At 40.4% G+C, this 15,738-nt stretch overlaps 1 protein-coding gene across 2 annotated transcripts in view; it reads left to right on the top strand.

Moving 5' to 3' along the window:
- The window catches only part of UQCRC2 (ubiquinol-cytochrome c reductase core protein 2), a 31,262-nt gene that overhangs the window by 11,180 nt on the left and 4,344 nt on the right, over nucleotides 1-15,738 (top strand). For both annotated transcript variants that reach the window (XM_003124555.6, XM_085017358.1), the window contains exons 8-12: nucleotides 3,553-3,610; nucleotides 7,415-7,510; nucleotides 7,778-7,977; nucleotides 11,012-11,092; nucleotides 14,582-14,658. In XM_003124555.6, coding sequence (XP_003124603.3) covers nucleotides 3,553-3,610; nucleotides 7,415-7,510; nucleotides 7,778-7,977; nucleotides 11,012-11,092; nucleotides 14,582-14,658 — 512 coding nt within the window. The remainder of the gene's footprint in view (nucleotides 1-3,552; nucleotides 3,611-7,414; nucleotides 7,511-7,777; nucleotides 7,978-11,011; nucleotides 11,093-14,581; nucleotides 14,659-15,738) is intronic.

Genomic DNA, 15,738 nt, shown 5'->3' with positions numbered 1-15,738 from the left:
AAAACTATCCAAATATCAATTTAGTATCTTCCCTCATAGAGCACTTTTTAATTTTTTAAATTTTATGGTCATCCCTATGGCATATGGACATTCCGAGGCCAGGGACCGAATCTAAGCCACAGCTGCAACCTATGCCACAACTGTGGCAATGCTGGATCCTTTAATTAGCGTGTCACATTGGGAACTCCAAATAGGGCACGGCGGAGTTCCCGTCGTGGCGCAGTGGTTAACGAATCCGACTAGGAACCATGAGGTTGCGGGTTCGGTCCCTGCCCTTGCTCAGTGGGTTAACGATCTGGCGTTGCCGCGAGCTGTGGTGTAGGTCGCAGTCGCGGCTAGGATCCTGCGTTGCTGTGGCTCTGGCGTAGGCTGGGGGCTACAGCTCCAATTCGACCCCTAGCCTGGGAACCTCCATATGCCGCGGGAGCGGCCCAAAGAAATAGCAAAAAGACCAAAAAAAAAAAAAAAAAAAAAACAAATAGGGCACGGCGCTTTAAAAAAAAAAAATTATAGGTGATATCATCCAACTTGGAATCACCAATATTTTTTCATAAGACTGGCCTCTAGTGGGTTTTTAACGTTTTTCAATAATCAGATTCACTCTTGTAAAGATAGATGATTAAAGATATGTATGTCGTTTGAGGTAGCTGAAAGAATGAACATATCAGGAGTTCCCATCATGGCTCAACAGAAACAAATCTGACTAGTATCCATGAGGACACAGGTTCAATCCCTGGCCTCGCTCAGTGGGTTAAGGATCTGGTGTTGCCATGTGCTGTGGTGTAAGTCAAAGACAGGGCTCAGATCCCACGTTGCTGTGGCTATGGCGTAGGCTGGCAGCTGTAGCTCCAATTTGACTCCCCTAGCCTGGGAACCTTCATATGCCTCAGGTGTGGCCCTAAAAAGACCAAAAAAAAAAAAAAAAAAGAAAACATAGCATAGCAAATCATTTACCTAAAAGGGTGTCTATTGTGGCATTGGGTATAATTAAAAAATAATTAGAAACAAATTAAATATCCAACATAAGAGAACTAGTTAGATGATGTATTAAATGTAGAATGGAATACTATTCAACCATTCAAAAATAGGTACTGATAATGAAAATTTTCATAGCATATTGTCAAGTAAAGAAAAGGTAATTTATGATAAGATATACCAAGGGAATCCCATTTTTTAAAAAATAAGTTGTGTGTATGTATCATGGAGAAATACCAACATGTTAACTACAGTAATTAGCATTTTTTTAAATGTATCCCTAGGCTAAAGGAAATTCTAAGGAAATTGATGCTAGAATACTTTGAGCAGAGGCAGCATTCATTAGAAAAACATCAGTTTAAAAAAAATAAAAGAAAATATGGCTTTCCAAGGTGGAGACACCATTTATTTTAGGGCACAAATTCTCATAGATTGTTTATAGTTACCTTAGTTTAGTTTAACAGTCTCAACCAACATTAGTCAAGGAACCCTTTTTTTTTGGCTGCACCCTCAGCAATGACCCAAGCCACTACAGTGACAATGCTAGATCCTTTCCTACTGTACCACAAGAGAACTCTACCAAGGAGCCTTTTTAGCCAATTTTTCCTCCACTCATACCCAAATAATGATTTTTTTTTTTTTAGTGCCTGCAGCATATGCAAGTTCCCAGGCTAGGGTTCAAATTGTAGCTGCAGCTGCAGTCCTACACCACAGCCACAGCAGTGCCAGTTCTGAGCTGCATCTGCAACCCACGCCACAGCTCACACAAATGCCGGATCCTTCAACCCACTGAGTGGGCAGCCAGGAATCAAATCTGCATCCTCATGGATACTAGTCAGTTTCATTATCCATTAGCCACAATGGGAACTGCACAGTGATTTTTTTTTTTTTTTTTTTTTTTTTTTTTTTTTTGTCTTTTTACCTTTTCTAGGGCCTCTCTTGCGGCATATGGAGGTTTCCTGGCTAGGGGTCGAATCGGAGCTGTAGCCACCGGCCTACGCCAGAGCCACAGCAACGCGGGATCCAAGCCGCGTCTGCAACCTACACCACAGCTCACGGCAACGCCGGATCGTTAACCCACTGAGCAAGGGCAGGGACCGAACCCGCAACCTCATTGTTCCTAGTCAGATTCGTTAACCACTGCGCCACGACGGGAACTCCCACAGTGAATTTTTAATACCATGGATATACTGTAGATCTCTTTATGTACTTTACATGTATTAGTACTTTATATGTAAAGGAATAAGTTTGTTTTTTTTTTTCTTACCCCCCAAGAAGTAATTTTCATTCCCTTGGGAGCAGTAGTGCGCCTGTTGAGAATGCGTGTTTTCGCCCTCCTTTTGTATATTAGGTCTAAAGTGGTGATGTAAACCGGTGACTGTCAATTCTCACTGATTCTCAGATCAGCTAGGTGGTTGATGAGATAGGTGGGCAGTTTATTTTAAATAAAGATTCCAAGGAGTTCCCTCGTGGAAACTCCTTGGGTTAAAGGTCTGGCATTGTCACTGCAGCAGCTCAGGTCATTGCTGTGGCATGGGTTCAGTCCCTGGCCCAGGAACTTCTCTGTGCCACATGTGTGGCCAAAAAAATGAAAAAATAAAGATCCAAGATTTCACATTGAACCTAACTGTATCAGTCCGTATAATGGGCCCAGTAATGGGATAGGGTGCGGAGAGATTGACAGAGTTTGTTTTTATTTTTTAAGCCCCCCAGATAATTGTATAATCATCCAGGCTGGAAAGCCCGGTGTAGACCATAACTTCATAGCAGGAAAACCTTTAAAGATAGGCGAGAGGTGTATGGTGATATAACTCTATTAGCCCTACTATAGAATATAAATAATAGTGCTTTATTACTACCTGTATAAAGGCAAAAGAAACCTGCTATACTTCTTAATCATTAAGATTAATGATCTTAATGATTAAGATCCCATTTTTTCAAGTTCAAGCTAGCGTGTGCTCTAATTTTTAATTCCTTTTTTTTATTAGCAGCTTCACTGAGATATATTCGCATACCATACACTTCACACATTTAAAATATGCAATTCAGTGGTTTTTATTATATTCAGTTATATAACCATCACATTAAGACATTAAGTTCTGTTCTTTTTTTTTTTTTTTTTTTTTTTTTTTTTTTTTTTTTTTTTCTTTCTTTCTTTTCTCTTCTTAGGGCCACACTGGTGGCATATGGAAGTTCCCAGGCTAGGGGTCAGATTGGAGCTATAGCTACAGCTGCCAGCCTCTAACCACAGCCACTGCAATGCAGGATCCAAGCCCTAACTTGTGGCAATGCCAGATACTTAACCCACTGAGCGAGCTCAAGGATGGAACCCATATCCTCATGGTTACTAGTTGGGTTCTTAACCCACTGAACCACAATGGGAGCTCCAAATTCTAGTTCTTTTAAGCAGCGGTCTTTAAAATTTCAGTGTAGTTCAGCACTGGATAGTCCTTCATAGTTTATTATATCAGCTTTTAAGCCTGAGTATTTATTTTCTGCTGAAAAGCAATTTTACATTTTTTACAGCTTCCTATATTTATATAAATATAACCTAATAAATGTTTTTAACTTCCTCAGTTACATTACTATGTACAGAACCATTTCACAAGTGCAAGAATGGCTTTGATTGGACTTGGTAAGTTGGGGATTGCCTGCATGTCAGTTTGTTTCTTTAAGAGTAGTCCTTTTTAACTCACAGACATAGAGAACATACTTGCTGTTGCCCAGAGGGAAGAAAGGTAGAGGAGAGTTGGGTGGGAAGTTTGGGACTAGCAGATGGAAACTATATGGAATTAACAAACCACAAGATCCTATTGTATTGCACAGGGCACTATATTCAAGTGTCCTGTAATAAACCAAAAAGAATATGAGAAAGAATATATGTATATCTGAATCACTTTGCTGTACATGAGAAACTAATACAACCTTGCAAATCAACTCTACTTCAGTAAAAAAAAAAAAGTAGTATGACTTGCCAGATAGTGAAACATGTGAATAACTTAATGAAAAGACAACATTATCCCTGAAACACTGTAAACTCGCATGATCATATGTAACTGTGTATATATACATCTTTCACAGTTATGTACAGATGGATGACTAGATAGCTGGATCATTTACAGTTTCAGTGTTCTTGACTCTCAGAAAAGGTGATAGAAAATTCACTGAGGTGGCTGACTTTTATAAACTGGTGGGGTGGAAGAGTGGACACCTTTCCAGCACATTGTAACTCATTCACTATATAGGTTACCAGCCTCAATGTATCATATACTCATTTGGATATTTTCGTAAATTCTAATCACAGAGTTACCCTTCATGATGTCCTGTCTCATTCTAGAAAGTGGTTAATTGAAAAAAAGAAACTCTAAGATGTTCTGCTGGTAAATGTTGCACTCAGAGCTATGAATAAAAATATTGTTTCACTGATATGAGTCAAAAAGAAAAAAGTAGTCCTTTAAGCTATAGTTATGTGAACATAGGACCGAACAAAATTTTCAAACTCATCTTTTATGTCAGAAAGTAGGTATGTGATAGGATTTTATTTTATTTTATTTATTTTTTGTCTTTATGCCATTTCTAGGGGCGTACCCGCGGCATATGGAGGTTCCCAGGCTAGGGATCGAATCGGAGCTGTAGCTGCTGGCCTACGCCAGAGCCACAGCAACTCGGGATCCGAGCCGTGTCTGCGACCTACACCACAGCTCACGGCAACGCTGGATCCTTAACCCACTGAGCAAGGGCAGGGATCGAACCCGCAACCTCATGGTTCCTAGTCGGATTCGTTAACTACTGTGCCATGACGGGAACTCCCTCATTTAACCTTTTAAAACATGGCTTTTAAATTTAGGATAGTATTTGCAAAACCTATGACAAAGGGCAAATTTCTCTAAGCAAAGAGCTTTTGTTCTTGTTTTAGGTACACTTTAATAGAAAAGTAGACAAAGGGCATGAAACAACTTGTGGGGAAACTGTCTATGCCAGTTACTGTAAAATGTGTCATAACCAAGTAGTTTTTAGTCTGTGAAACTGGCAAAAATTAAAAGATTGATGCTGCTCAGTATTAACCAAGGTATGATGAAATTGGCACTCTCAAAAATTATTAGTGGGAGTGTAAACTGATATAACATTTTTAGAAGTCTGAATATATTAAAATTTTGAATGTTTATTCTCTCTCTCTTTTTTTTTTTTTTTTTTTTTTTTTTTGTCTTTTTAGGGCCGTACCTACGGCATGTGGAGGTTCCCAGGCTAGGGGTCCAATCAGAGCTGTGGCTGCTGTCCTACACCACAGCCACAGCAATGCAGGATCTGAGCCGTATCTGTGACCTACAGCACAGCTCACGGCAACACCAGATCCTTAACCCACTGAGTGAGGCCACGGATCAAACCCACTTCCTCATGAATCCTAGTCCTATTCGTTAACCACTGAGCGACGAAGGCAACTCCTTAAAATTTTGAATGTTTGTTCTCTTAAACCCAGCAAGTTTGGTCAAGTTTACAAAATAGTTGCATGAGAATGTTATTAGTAGTATTGGGCTTTATTGATCATTTGTTTTTATAAGTAACAGTTTAATTGAGGTATAGTTCATATGCCACAAAATTCATGCTTTTAAAGTGTATAGTTTGTGGGTTTTAGTTTATTGAGGGTGTAACTATTGCCAGAACATTTTCACCATCCTGGGAAGAAACCCCATACTCATTAGCAGTTACTCCTTATTCCACCTCTTCCTGGCCTCTGGTGACCACTAACCGGCTTTCTGTCTGCGTAGAACTGACTCTTCTGGACATTTCATATAAAAGGAATTATATAATAATAGCCTTTGTAACTGGCTTCTTTCACTTAGTCACTTAGCGTAGTGCTTTCGAAGTCCGGCCATGCTATAGCAGGTACCAATATTCCATTCCCTTTACTGGCCCAATAACATTTCATTGCCACCATTTTGTTTATCCATTCATCCCTTGGACCTTTGAGTTGTTCCTAAATGTTTTGGCTGTTACAAATATAAACATTTATATATAAGCTCTTTTTTTTAGTGCTGCAGCGAACATTGGGGTGCATGTATAAATTTTTTAATAAAACATGTTTTTGATTCTTGGGTATGTACCTAGTAGAATTGCCAGGATATTTAACCATCTGAAGAAGAGCCAGGCTGTTTCCCGAAGCAGGTGAACCATGTTACATTCCCATCAACAGTGCACAAGGGTTCAATTTCTCAACATCCTCCCCAGCTCTTAGTGATGATCTCTTTGATAATGGCCATCCTGATAGGTGTGAAGTAGTGTCTCATTGTGGTTTGGATTTGCATTCCTATAATGATTGATGACACGGGACATCGTTTTTCGTGCTTTTTGGCCACTTGTATTATCTTCTTTGGAGAAATATCTGTTCAAGTCTATCGCCCATTTTGGTGTTTTTGTTTTTGTTTTTTTTTCCCCGCTCTGTGGATGTTTCCAGGCTAGGGGTCGTATTGGAGCTAGAGCTGCCGGCCACAGCCACATAGGATCTGAGCTGCATCTGTGACCTATACCACAGCTCACAGCAACGCCAGATCCTCAACCCACTGAGTGAGGCGAGGGATCAAACCTTGCAGCTTCATGGTTCCTGGTCAGATTCATTTCTGCTGCAACACAGCAGGAACTCCTATTGCCCATTTTGAATTGGGTTGTTTGTTTTACTGTTGAGTTGTAAGAGTTCTTTATATATTCTGGACACTACTCCTTACCAGACACATGGTTTGCAAATGTTTTTTCCTATTTCGTGGATTATCTTTTCATTCTTTTGAAAATGTCCTTTAGTGCACATTGCAATATTGTTTTAATAGCCAACTATTAGAAACATACTAATGTCCATCAAGAAGGGATTGATTAGGAGTTCCCATCCTGGCTCAGCAGTAACGAACCCAACTAGTATCCATGAGGGTGCAGGTTCAATCCCTGGCCTTGCTCAGTGGGTTAAGGATCCAGCATTGCCATGAGCTGTGGTGTAGGTCACAGATGCAGCTCGGATCCTGAGTTGTTGTGGCTATGGCATAGGCTGGCAGCTGCAGCTCCGATTTGACCCCTAGCCTGGGAACTTCCATGTGCCATGGGTGTGGCCCTAAAAAGTAAAAAAGGGGGGGTTGATTAAATAAATGATGGTACATCTTCATAATAGTCTATAACCATTAAATGTTTGGTGACAGTCACTTTGATGTAAATTACAAAAGACAAGTTAGAAACAATAATACCATTTTTAAAATAAAAAATATTTGCATAGAAAAGAGTTCTAGATGAATATATAGTAAAGCTGTAAATGGATATCTGGAGAAGTGGTATAATGGGGAAGCTCTTTTTATTTCTATGATACTTGAATTGTATAATCATGTATTTTTAAAACGGTAGATTTTTACAGTTGTCTTTCAGAAATTAGGGTTCTAGCTTGTTTTTCTTTCTGTTGAAATAGGTGTGAGTCATCCTGTTCTAAAGCAAGTGGCCGAACGGTTTCTCAACATGAGGGGGGGGCTTGGTTTATCTGGCGCAAAGGCCAAGTACCGTGGAGGTAAGCATTCTGTTCCATTAGGGTTCATTTATCAGGATGCCCCCCTCCCCTGGTGGTGTCAATGTGGAGAGAAAGAATTAGATTGCTCGGGTGTTATGTGTTGACCACGTTTGTGTAAGGGGAAGCGTGGGATGGCATGAGGACAGCATCAGGCCAGAGAAAAGCTTAATCCAAATAGGTTGATACTGTGTCGTAGAGAATACTGAAAAGTAAAACCAAAAGCCCTTTTGTCTTTGCTCTTTTTTTTTTTTTTTTCCGTGGCCCCAGGTGAAATTCGAGACCAGAATGGAGACAGTCTCGTCCATGCTGCTCTTGTAGCAGAAAGTGCTGCCACGGGAAGTGCAGAAGCAAATGCATTTAGTGTTCTGCAGCATGTCCTTGGTGCTGGACCACATGTTAAGAGGGGCAGCAATGCCACCAGCTCTCTATACCAGGCTGTCGCCAAGGGAGTTCACCAGCCATTTGATGTGAGTTTACACAGTCCGATGTCCCTCCTTTTGTTTTCAAAGGCTTAACATTAATCCAATTTTAAAATTTAAGATGAGGGAGTTCCCGTCGTGGCTCAGTGATTAATGAACCCAACTAGCATCCATGAGGATGTGGGTTCGATCCCTGGCCTTGCTTAGTGAATTAAGGATTTGGCGTTGCTGTGAGCTGTGGTGTAAGTTGCAGCTGCAGCTCAGATCCTGAGTTGCTGTGGCTCTGGCGTGAAGCTGTCGGCTACAGCTCTAATTTGATGCCTAGCCTGGGAACCTCCATGTGCCACGGGTGCAGCCCTAAAAGACAAAAAAGACAAAAAAATAAAAAATAAAATTTAAGATGAGGAGTTCCCATATTGTGGGAACTCAGCATAGTGTCCTTGAGGGTGCAGGTTTGATCCCTGGCCTCACTCAGGGGATTAAGGATCCAGTGTTGCAGTGGCTGTGCTGTAGGCCTGCAGCTGCAGCTCTGGTTCAACCCCTGGCCTGGGAACTTCCATATGCTATGGTGTGGCTGTAAAAAGAAAAAAAAAAACTAAAAAAAAAAAACTTTTTTAATAAAAAATAAAATATAGGATGAACACACAGAAAATCTTTGTACAATTGAGGAGACAACCAGACATAATTTTAGTACCTTAGTGGGTCTACCAAAAACTTAACTGTCTTTTTAGCTACTCTAATATAAAAAGAATTGAATGCTTTACATAATCAGAAAGTCATACTTCAATTCCCATTAGAATAAAGTTTTAGATATTAAACATTCTCCTAAATTCTCATGAGTCTTTTTTATTTCCTCTGTCCCCTTCCATTCTTGTGGCTTCTTCCTAATTTCACTGCTCTTCATGTTTTCCAATAAGTGTACAAGGTAAACACCAAGAAGTTGCTTACAAACCTACTCCTCCAGCTTGAGATTAAGTGAAAAGAGGAAAATGGCATTTAGTCGTAACCGAAAGCCCATGTTTCCTTAGAAGACACCTTCTTATGACAGTGAGCCAAGTGCTAAAGCTCTCAAAATAGTGATACTCAAATCAAGAGAATATAAAATGTCAACCAGCAAGGTATTATATTATGAGTGATGATAGTTGGTCCAATGTAATACCCTAAGTACACAACCTTCTTTAAAAAGTAGCAAATGTTCTAAATTGTAGGATTGAGTATTGTTCATAATTTCAGCAACAGTACATGGCACAGGTAGATTTATGCTGCAATAGATCTTCGGCCATTTGACACTTGGTGGAAATTAAATTCAGTCATCTTCTCCTCTTATTCCCCCTACTCGAGTGGCACTGTCAAACTTTTCTTTAGCAGAGGAGCTTTTTTTATCCAATACTATTTCTCAACTGCAGTGCCCAAACACAGTTTTTGCTTTTAAAGTTTAGGGGAGTTCTCTGATGGCCTAGCGGGTTGAGGCTCCTGCGTTCTCACCGCTGTGGCTCTGGTTGCTGCTGTGTGGCAGTGTAGACTCAATCCCTGGCCCAGGAATTCCCACATACTTGCCTGTGTGGCAAAAAAGAAAAGAAAAAAAAAACCCAAAAAACCAAGAGAGAACCTCAAATAAACGTTGCAACACTCATTTAAAAAAAAAAAAAAAAAATGCTTAGCAGGCTCACTTGGCATTGAAACCCTTGGATCTTCTGTACGTTGCCTTAGGGTTCCCTGGAGCACAGTTTGAAAACCATTATCTTAAATTAGTCCTAAATTTGATTTCCACCAAATTTTCTTTCTCCTGGTTCGTCGCTACTCTGTTTTCTTTTCTTCATGCTTTACTCTTCACCATTGAATGGTAAGGATGTTTTGAGTAGTTAGAGTTTAATCTAATCCAGTGACATAACATAATAGAAATTTGGGAGTTCCTGTCTTGCCTCAGCAAGTTAAGGACCCGACCTTGTCTCTGTGAGGCCAGGTCGCATCCCTGACCTCGCTCATAGGGTTAAGGATGCAGCATTGCCACAAGCTGCAGAGTAGGTCACACATGCATCTCAGATCCAGTGTCACTGTGGCTGTGGCGTAGGCCTGCAGCTGCGAATCAGCCCCTGGCCCCCGGACACTTTCATGTGCCATAGGTACGGCTATAAAAAGAAAAGAAAAAAAAAAGTAGAAGTTCCTATTTAAGAATTTGGCCAGAAACTTGGAGAACAAATAGGATACCCTCAGAATTGTAATTAAACCTCAAGTGATTGAAATACGTATCTTTGTGTGCTTTGTACTGGCCAAAGCAGTGGTTTTCAAACTTCGGCGTGCATGAGCATCACCGAACATGGGTTTGAAATGCGGAAACCAACTATAATGGAAAAAATGAACATTTCTTAAAAATTTAAAAAACAAAAACAAACAAGAAAATAAATTTTAAAAAATGCGGGCTCCCAGTCATTGCATCTGTAGTGATCTGCGTGAGTAGGTCTAATAACAACTCTGGTGATCCTTATGTGAATGGTCCACATAAACACTGGAAAACATTTTCCTAGGCTGTCATATTCACCGTAAGGAGCTCAACCCTCTGCTCAGACCACAGACAGCAATCCCTGTATTTTCAGAGGCTAAACTTCTTGCTCCCGTGAACATCTGCATAATGGCCATTAAGCAGAAATGTCCCGCCCAACTCTGACTAGTATACCAGAGATGTAAAAGCAAATTAATAAGAAGGAAGTCATCACCAACAGCAGAAGGAAGAAAGGTTTGTCCAATGCCAAAGCCCATGATCTGTACCACCTCGGCCATACTGAGTCTATAGTAATAACGTTCACAAGTTAATGTTAACCTTTAATCATCAAGGCGTTAGGAGAAAAAAAAGGAAAGTGAGCAATCCATTTTAGAAAGAGATGAATGAGAAAAGTTAAAACTGTGACAGTTCTGAAAGAGGTAACCTGTGTAACTTCAGTCCCTCACAGAGCCAGTTAAGTGGAATACTAATTCATTTCCTTTGCTTATGCTGTGAAGGTACACATTTTTGTCTAGACAACCTTAGGGAATTGTGGTGCCCTGTTTTACCCAGTAGAATGAGTAAAGTTTCATTATATTTCAGGTTTCTGCTTTTAACGCCAGTTACTCAGATTCTGGACTCTTTGGGATTTATACTATCTCTCAGGCTGCATCTGCTGGAGATGTAAGTTGCGAACTCATCAATTCTCAAAAGATTGTTTTTCCCCCATTAACATGTTTTTAGTAAAAATATGGGAGTTCCCATTGTGGCTCAGCAGTAATAAACCCGACTAGTATCTGTGAGGATTCAGGTTCGATCCCTAGCCTTGCTCAATGGGTTAAGGATCCTGTGTTGCCGTGAGCTGTGGTGTAGTCACAGACGCGGCTTAGATCTGGTGTGGTTCTGGTTGAGGTACAGGCCAGAAGCTGCAACTCCAATTCAGCCTCTAGCCTGGGAACTTCCATGTGCCTCGGGCGGGGCCCTAAAAAGAAAATATATTTTGAATTTTGAATGCCATGATTTATCAGAGCTCTGTATAGTGTGATATCATTCAAGTGTTATCTGCTGTGAAGAAAACTTAAAAATGAAGAACATATATACGAATGCCTCTAGGAATGAGCAAGGAAATACCTCCTTGGTATGTTGGTTCTGTATGGACATGGGCTATCGAGTTGTCTCTGGGATATGAGGTCAAGGCCAAGATGTACCCTGGGAGCCCTCAACATAAAGTGTGTGTGTGTAAGTCAGGGTTATGTGTGAAAGGTTGTAGGAGGAGAAACTGAAGGTCCAGCTGAGGAAAATGGCCAAGAAAACGGAAAGAAAAAGAAAAACTGTTGCATTTGGAGGCCAGGGAAGAGAATGGTTAACCCCATTTTGATCTATTCTGGATTAATATCCTTTTAACCACAGAGAGGTCTGCTAGTTTTAACAAACTAGGACGATATTGGTGATGTTAATTGATTTTTACCAGAGTGTTGGAAGTGATCTAAAATTTGTATTATTAAGGAATGAATGAGAAGAAAGAAATGCAGAGTTGGTGCAGGCAGGTGGAGCTGAGACTTCAGGGAGGTATGGTAGAGTTTCCTCAGAGATTACGAAGGAAGAGGCATTCATGGTGAAAGGAAAGAAAATTGGAGCAGGCAGAGGAGAGAGGAAATTATAGGTGGATCAGATCTGGGAAATCAAGTACAAACAGGATCCACAGGCTGACGTGGGAGAAGAGGTTGTCAGGAAGATGCGGACCTACATCCCTGGTGACGTAAGAGGCTAAGTCATGTTTTGAGAGTAAGAGAAGGAAGGAGAGTTGTGAAAAAGTAATGAGGCTTGGGACAGATGAGTGGCTGAGGCACACAGGAGCGTAACAGCAGTATAAATGTCTCCTTGAGATCAGTGGCCACAAATTCATAGTACAGTCAGTTAGCGGTCTAGCCTAAGGGAGAAATGGAGGCAGGCAGGAGGGTTGATCCCAAGCTGTAGTCCTGCAACGTAGACAGGTCAGAAGTATGAGGAGACAACTAGAAGTTGGAAACACTGGCAAGAATGATTGAAGGGATGATTCATGGATCTAGGCAAGATAAAAAAAGTGATCCAGGGGTTCCCATAATGGCTCAACAGGTTAAGGACCCATCATAGTCTCTGTGAGGATGCAGGTTTGATCCCTGGCCTCACTCATTGGGTTAAGGATTGGGCATTGCCACAAGCTGCAGCATAAATCACAGATGCGGCTCGGATCTAGTGTTGCTGAGGCTGTGGTGTAAGCCGGCAGCTGCAGCTCCAGTTCCACCCCATCCGGGGAACTTCTGTATGCTGCAGGTGCAGCCCTAAGATGGAAAAAAAGTGACGCCAGAGGGACCTGATAGATTGAAAGTGGACAAATCAAGGAACTAGAGGTGTTGATAAAATGCTAGAGAAGGACAGCATGATTAAAGACTTAGGCCAGAGGTCTTGGAAGTGAGGGTTTCTGAGGTAGGACAGATGAAAGTTATATCCACATCTGGGGTATGGCTTTGGAAATGGGTAGCTCACATGGACGGAAAATGAGGGTCCTAGAATTTAGGTGAGTAGGGAAAACAATAAGTAGCACGGGCCAGGTTTGTTTTTATTTATTCAACAAATATTTACCAAGTACCCAGCCACATCACTGGAAGGTGATTCCTCTTGATGCCAGCATTCCAGGTATGGACAAGCTTTACAAATTGCCTGTGTAGGAGAGTTCCCATCGTGGCGCAGCGGAAACGAATCTGACCAGGAACCATGAGGTTGCAGGTTCAATCCCTGGCCTTGCTCAGTGGGTTAAGGATCTGGTGTTGCCATGACCTGTGGTGTAGGTCACAGATGCAGCTCTGATCTGGCGTTGCTGTGGCTGTGGTGTAGGCTGGCAGCTGTACCTCTGATTAGACCCCCCAGCCTGGGATCCTCCATAAGCTGTGGGTGTGGCCCTAAAAAGCAAAAAAAAAAAACAAAACAAAACAAAAAAAACAAATTGGCTGTGTATGAATTATTCCTTTCTTTTTTTTTAGTTATAATTTATTTCAAATGTTCAATTTCTGCTGTACAGCAAAGTGACCCAGCTATACATATATATACTTTTTTTCTTACGTTATCCTCCATCATGTTCCATCACAAGTGACTGGATATAGTTCCCTGTGCTATACAGCAGGATCTCATTGCTTATCCACTCCAAAAGCAATAATTTGCATCTACTAACCCCAAACTCCCAGTCCATTCTACTCCCTCCCACTCCCCCTTGGCAACCGCAAGTCTGTTCTCCATGTCCATGAGTTTGTTTTCTCTAGATAGGTTCGTTTGTGCCATATATTAGATTCCAGCTATAAATGATATCATATGGTATTTGTCTTTCTCTTTCTGACTTACTTTACTTAGTATGAGATCCATGTTGCTGCAAGTGGCATTATTTTGTTCTTTTTTATGGCTGAGTAGTATTCCGTTGTGTATATGTACCACATCTTCTTCATTCATCTATTGATGGACATTTAGGTTATTGCTATGCCTTGGCTATCATGAATACTGCTGCAGTGAACATAGGGGTGCCTGCATCTCCTTGAATGAAAATTTTGTCTGGATGTATGCCCAGGAGTGGGATTGCTGGACCATATGGTAGTTCTGTATTTAGTTTTCTGAGTTACCTCCGTACTGTTTTCCACAGTGGTTGTACCAACTTACATTCCCACTAACATTGCAGGAGGGTTCCTTTTTCTCCACACCCTCTCCAGCATTTGTTATTTGTAGTCTTCTAATGATGGCCATTCTGACTGGCATACTTCTTTCTTTTTAGTGAATTGTAAGAGAGGGCAGGATTGATTACCTGACACTTTAATTAAGAGTCTGAGGAAATTTTAGAGATGTTTATTCTTCATAGTCACTTATAAGTCCCTGTGTTTTCTTTTTGTAAACCCTGCCTCCACCCTCTGCCCTCTACCACTAAACATTTGTAAGAAGCTTGGCTACTTAGATATTGTACAAACAGCTGCTTTATAGATCCCTGGAAGAGTGAGCAGCACATAGTGACCTAAGAATTCCACACGGACTCTATACTGTGTCTCTGGAACGAACCTTCAATCTTAGGTTTTTGCCCTAGTAGAGGAGCAGCTGAATGCTGCAAGTGACCCTGGCACTGAGCAGAGATGACCAGCTTTTACTTATTTATCCTAGGTTATCAAGTCTGCCTATGACCAAGTAAAAACAATTGCTCAAGGAAACCTTTCTAATACAGATGTCCAAGCTGCCAAGTAAGTTTCAATATTAACTGTGTTTCATCTTTCAATTATTTGAAAGTTGTTTTTTCTAGTTACAACACTATTGTAATAAATGCACAAAAGGATTGAAAGGTACAGAAAAGTATTTAAAAGAAAAGGGAAATAGATTCCTCCCACCTAGATATATCATTATTAACATTTTGATTATTATCTTGACCATTTTTATACATTTTAAACATAGTTAATATTGCATATATACTTATTAATAAATAATATTTATTACTGTGTTTATTGTAGAAATTTGAAAATTACAAACACAAAGAAAGATAAAAATTATCTTTCATTCCCTACCAGTGATTCTTCTCTTTAACATGATAATGTTTCCATTTATTCAGATCACTAAAAATTATGTCATAAACAGTTTTAATGAGTGTGTCCAAATATACTTGTTGGACATTTTTCAACAAGATGGCAATTGGGGATTCTAAACAATTAATGATATCTTCGGGCTTAAAACATTTTTTCATTTCTTGTTACTTTTCTTGGTATAGATTCACAACTGGGCCAAGAGTTACAAATACTGTAACGAAAGGTTCTGCATTAAAATATGTATGTGTGTTTGTACGATATTGGTATATTTTGGAGTCACCATGTTACAGGGTTGTACTAGCTTAAAAATCATACCATCAGTGTAGGAGAGTGCCTATTCCGCCATAACCATTGGCGGCTGTTTTTTATCTCTTCACTGATTTGGTAGATCATAGATAGCTGATTAAAAGGTTGCAATTTCCATCTCCTGCTGGGTGATTTTCAAATTCCCGTTGTCTTCACTGAAAGTGGTAAGAACACCTCGGTAGTTCTGGGAGTTTCTCTAAAAGAGACAGACTCTGGATAGAGTTGGAAATCAGCTTGCATTTTCATACAGGAGTTAGACCATTTAAATTTGACTCCATCCATTTCAGTTCAAAAAGTGAATCCTGAAACTGGCAGTCTTCATGCCCACAAGGAAAGTACGACAGGGTGAATTACAACCCAGGAGGGAACAACCTGTTGCCATTTCTGTTCTCTTTAGTCTCATTACTTTTATAATGCCAAACACACTAAAAAAAATTG

Source organism: Sus scrofa, chromosome 3, assembly GCF_054392235.1.
Source record: "Sus scrofa isolate SSC_HxYL_T2T_F1_AM1 chromosome 3, Sscrofa_HxYL_maternal_Yorkshire_Landrace_v2.0, whole genome shotgun sequence".
Lineage (NCBI taxonomy): Eukaryota > Metazoa > Chordata > Mammalia > Artiodactyla > Suidae > Sus > Sus scrofa.
The sequence above is the reverse complement of the archived record's forward strand: the minus strand, read 5'-3'. Positions and strand labels throughout refer to the sequence as shown.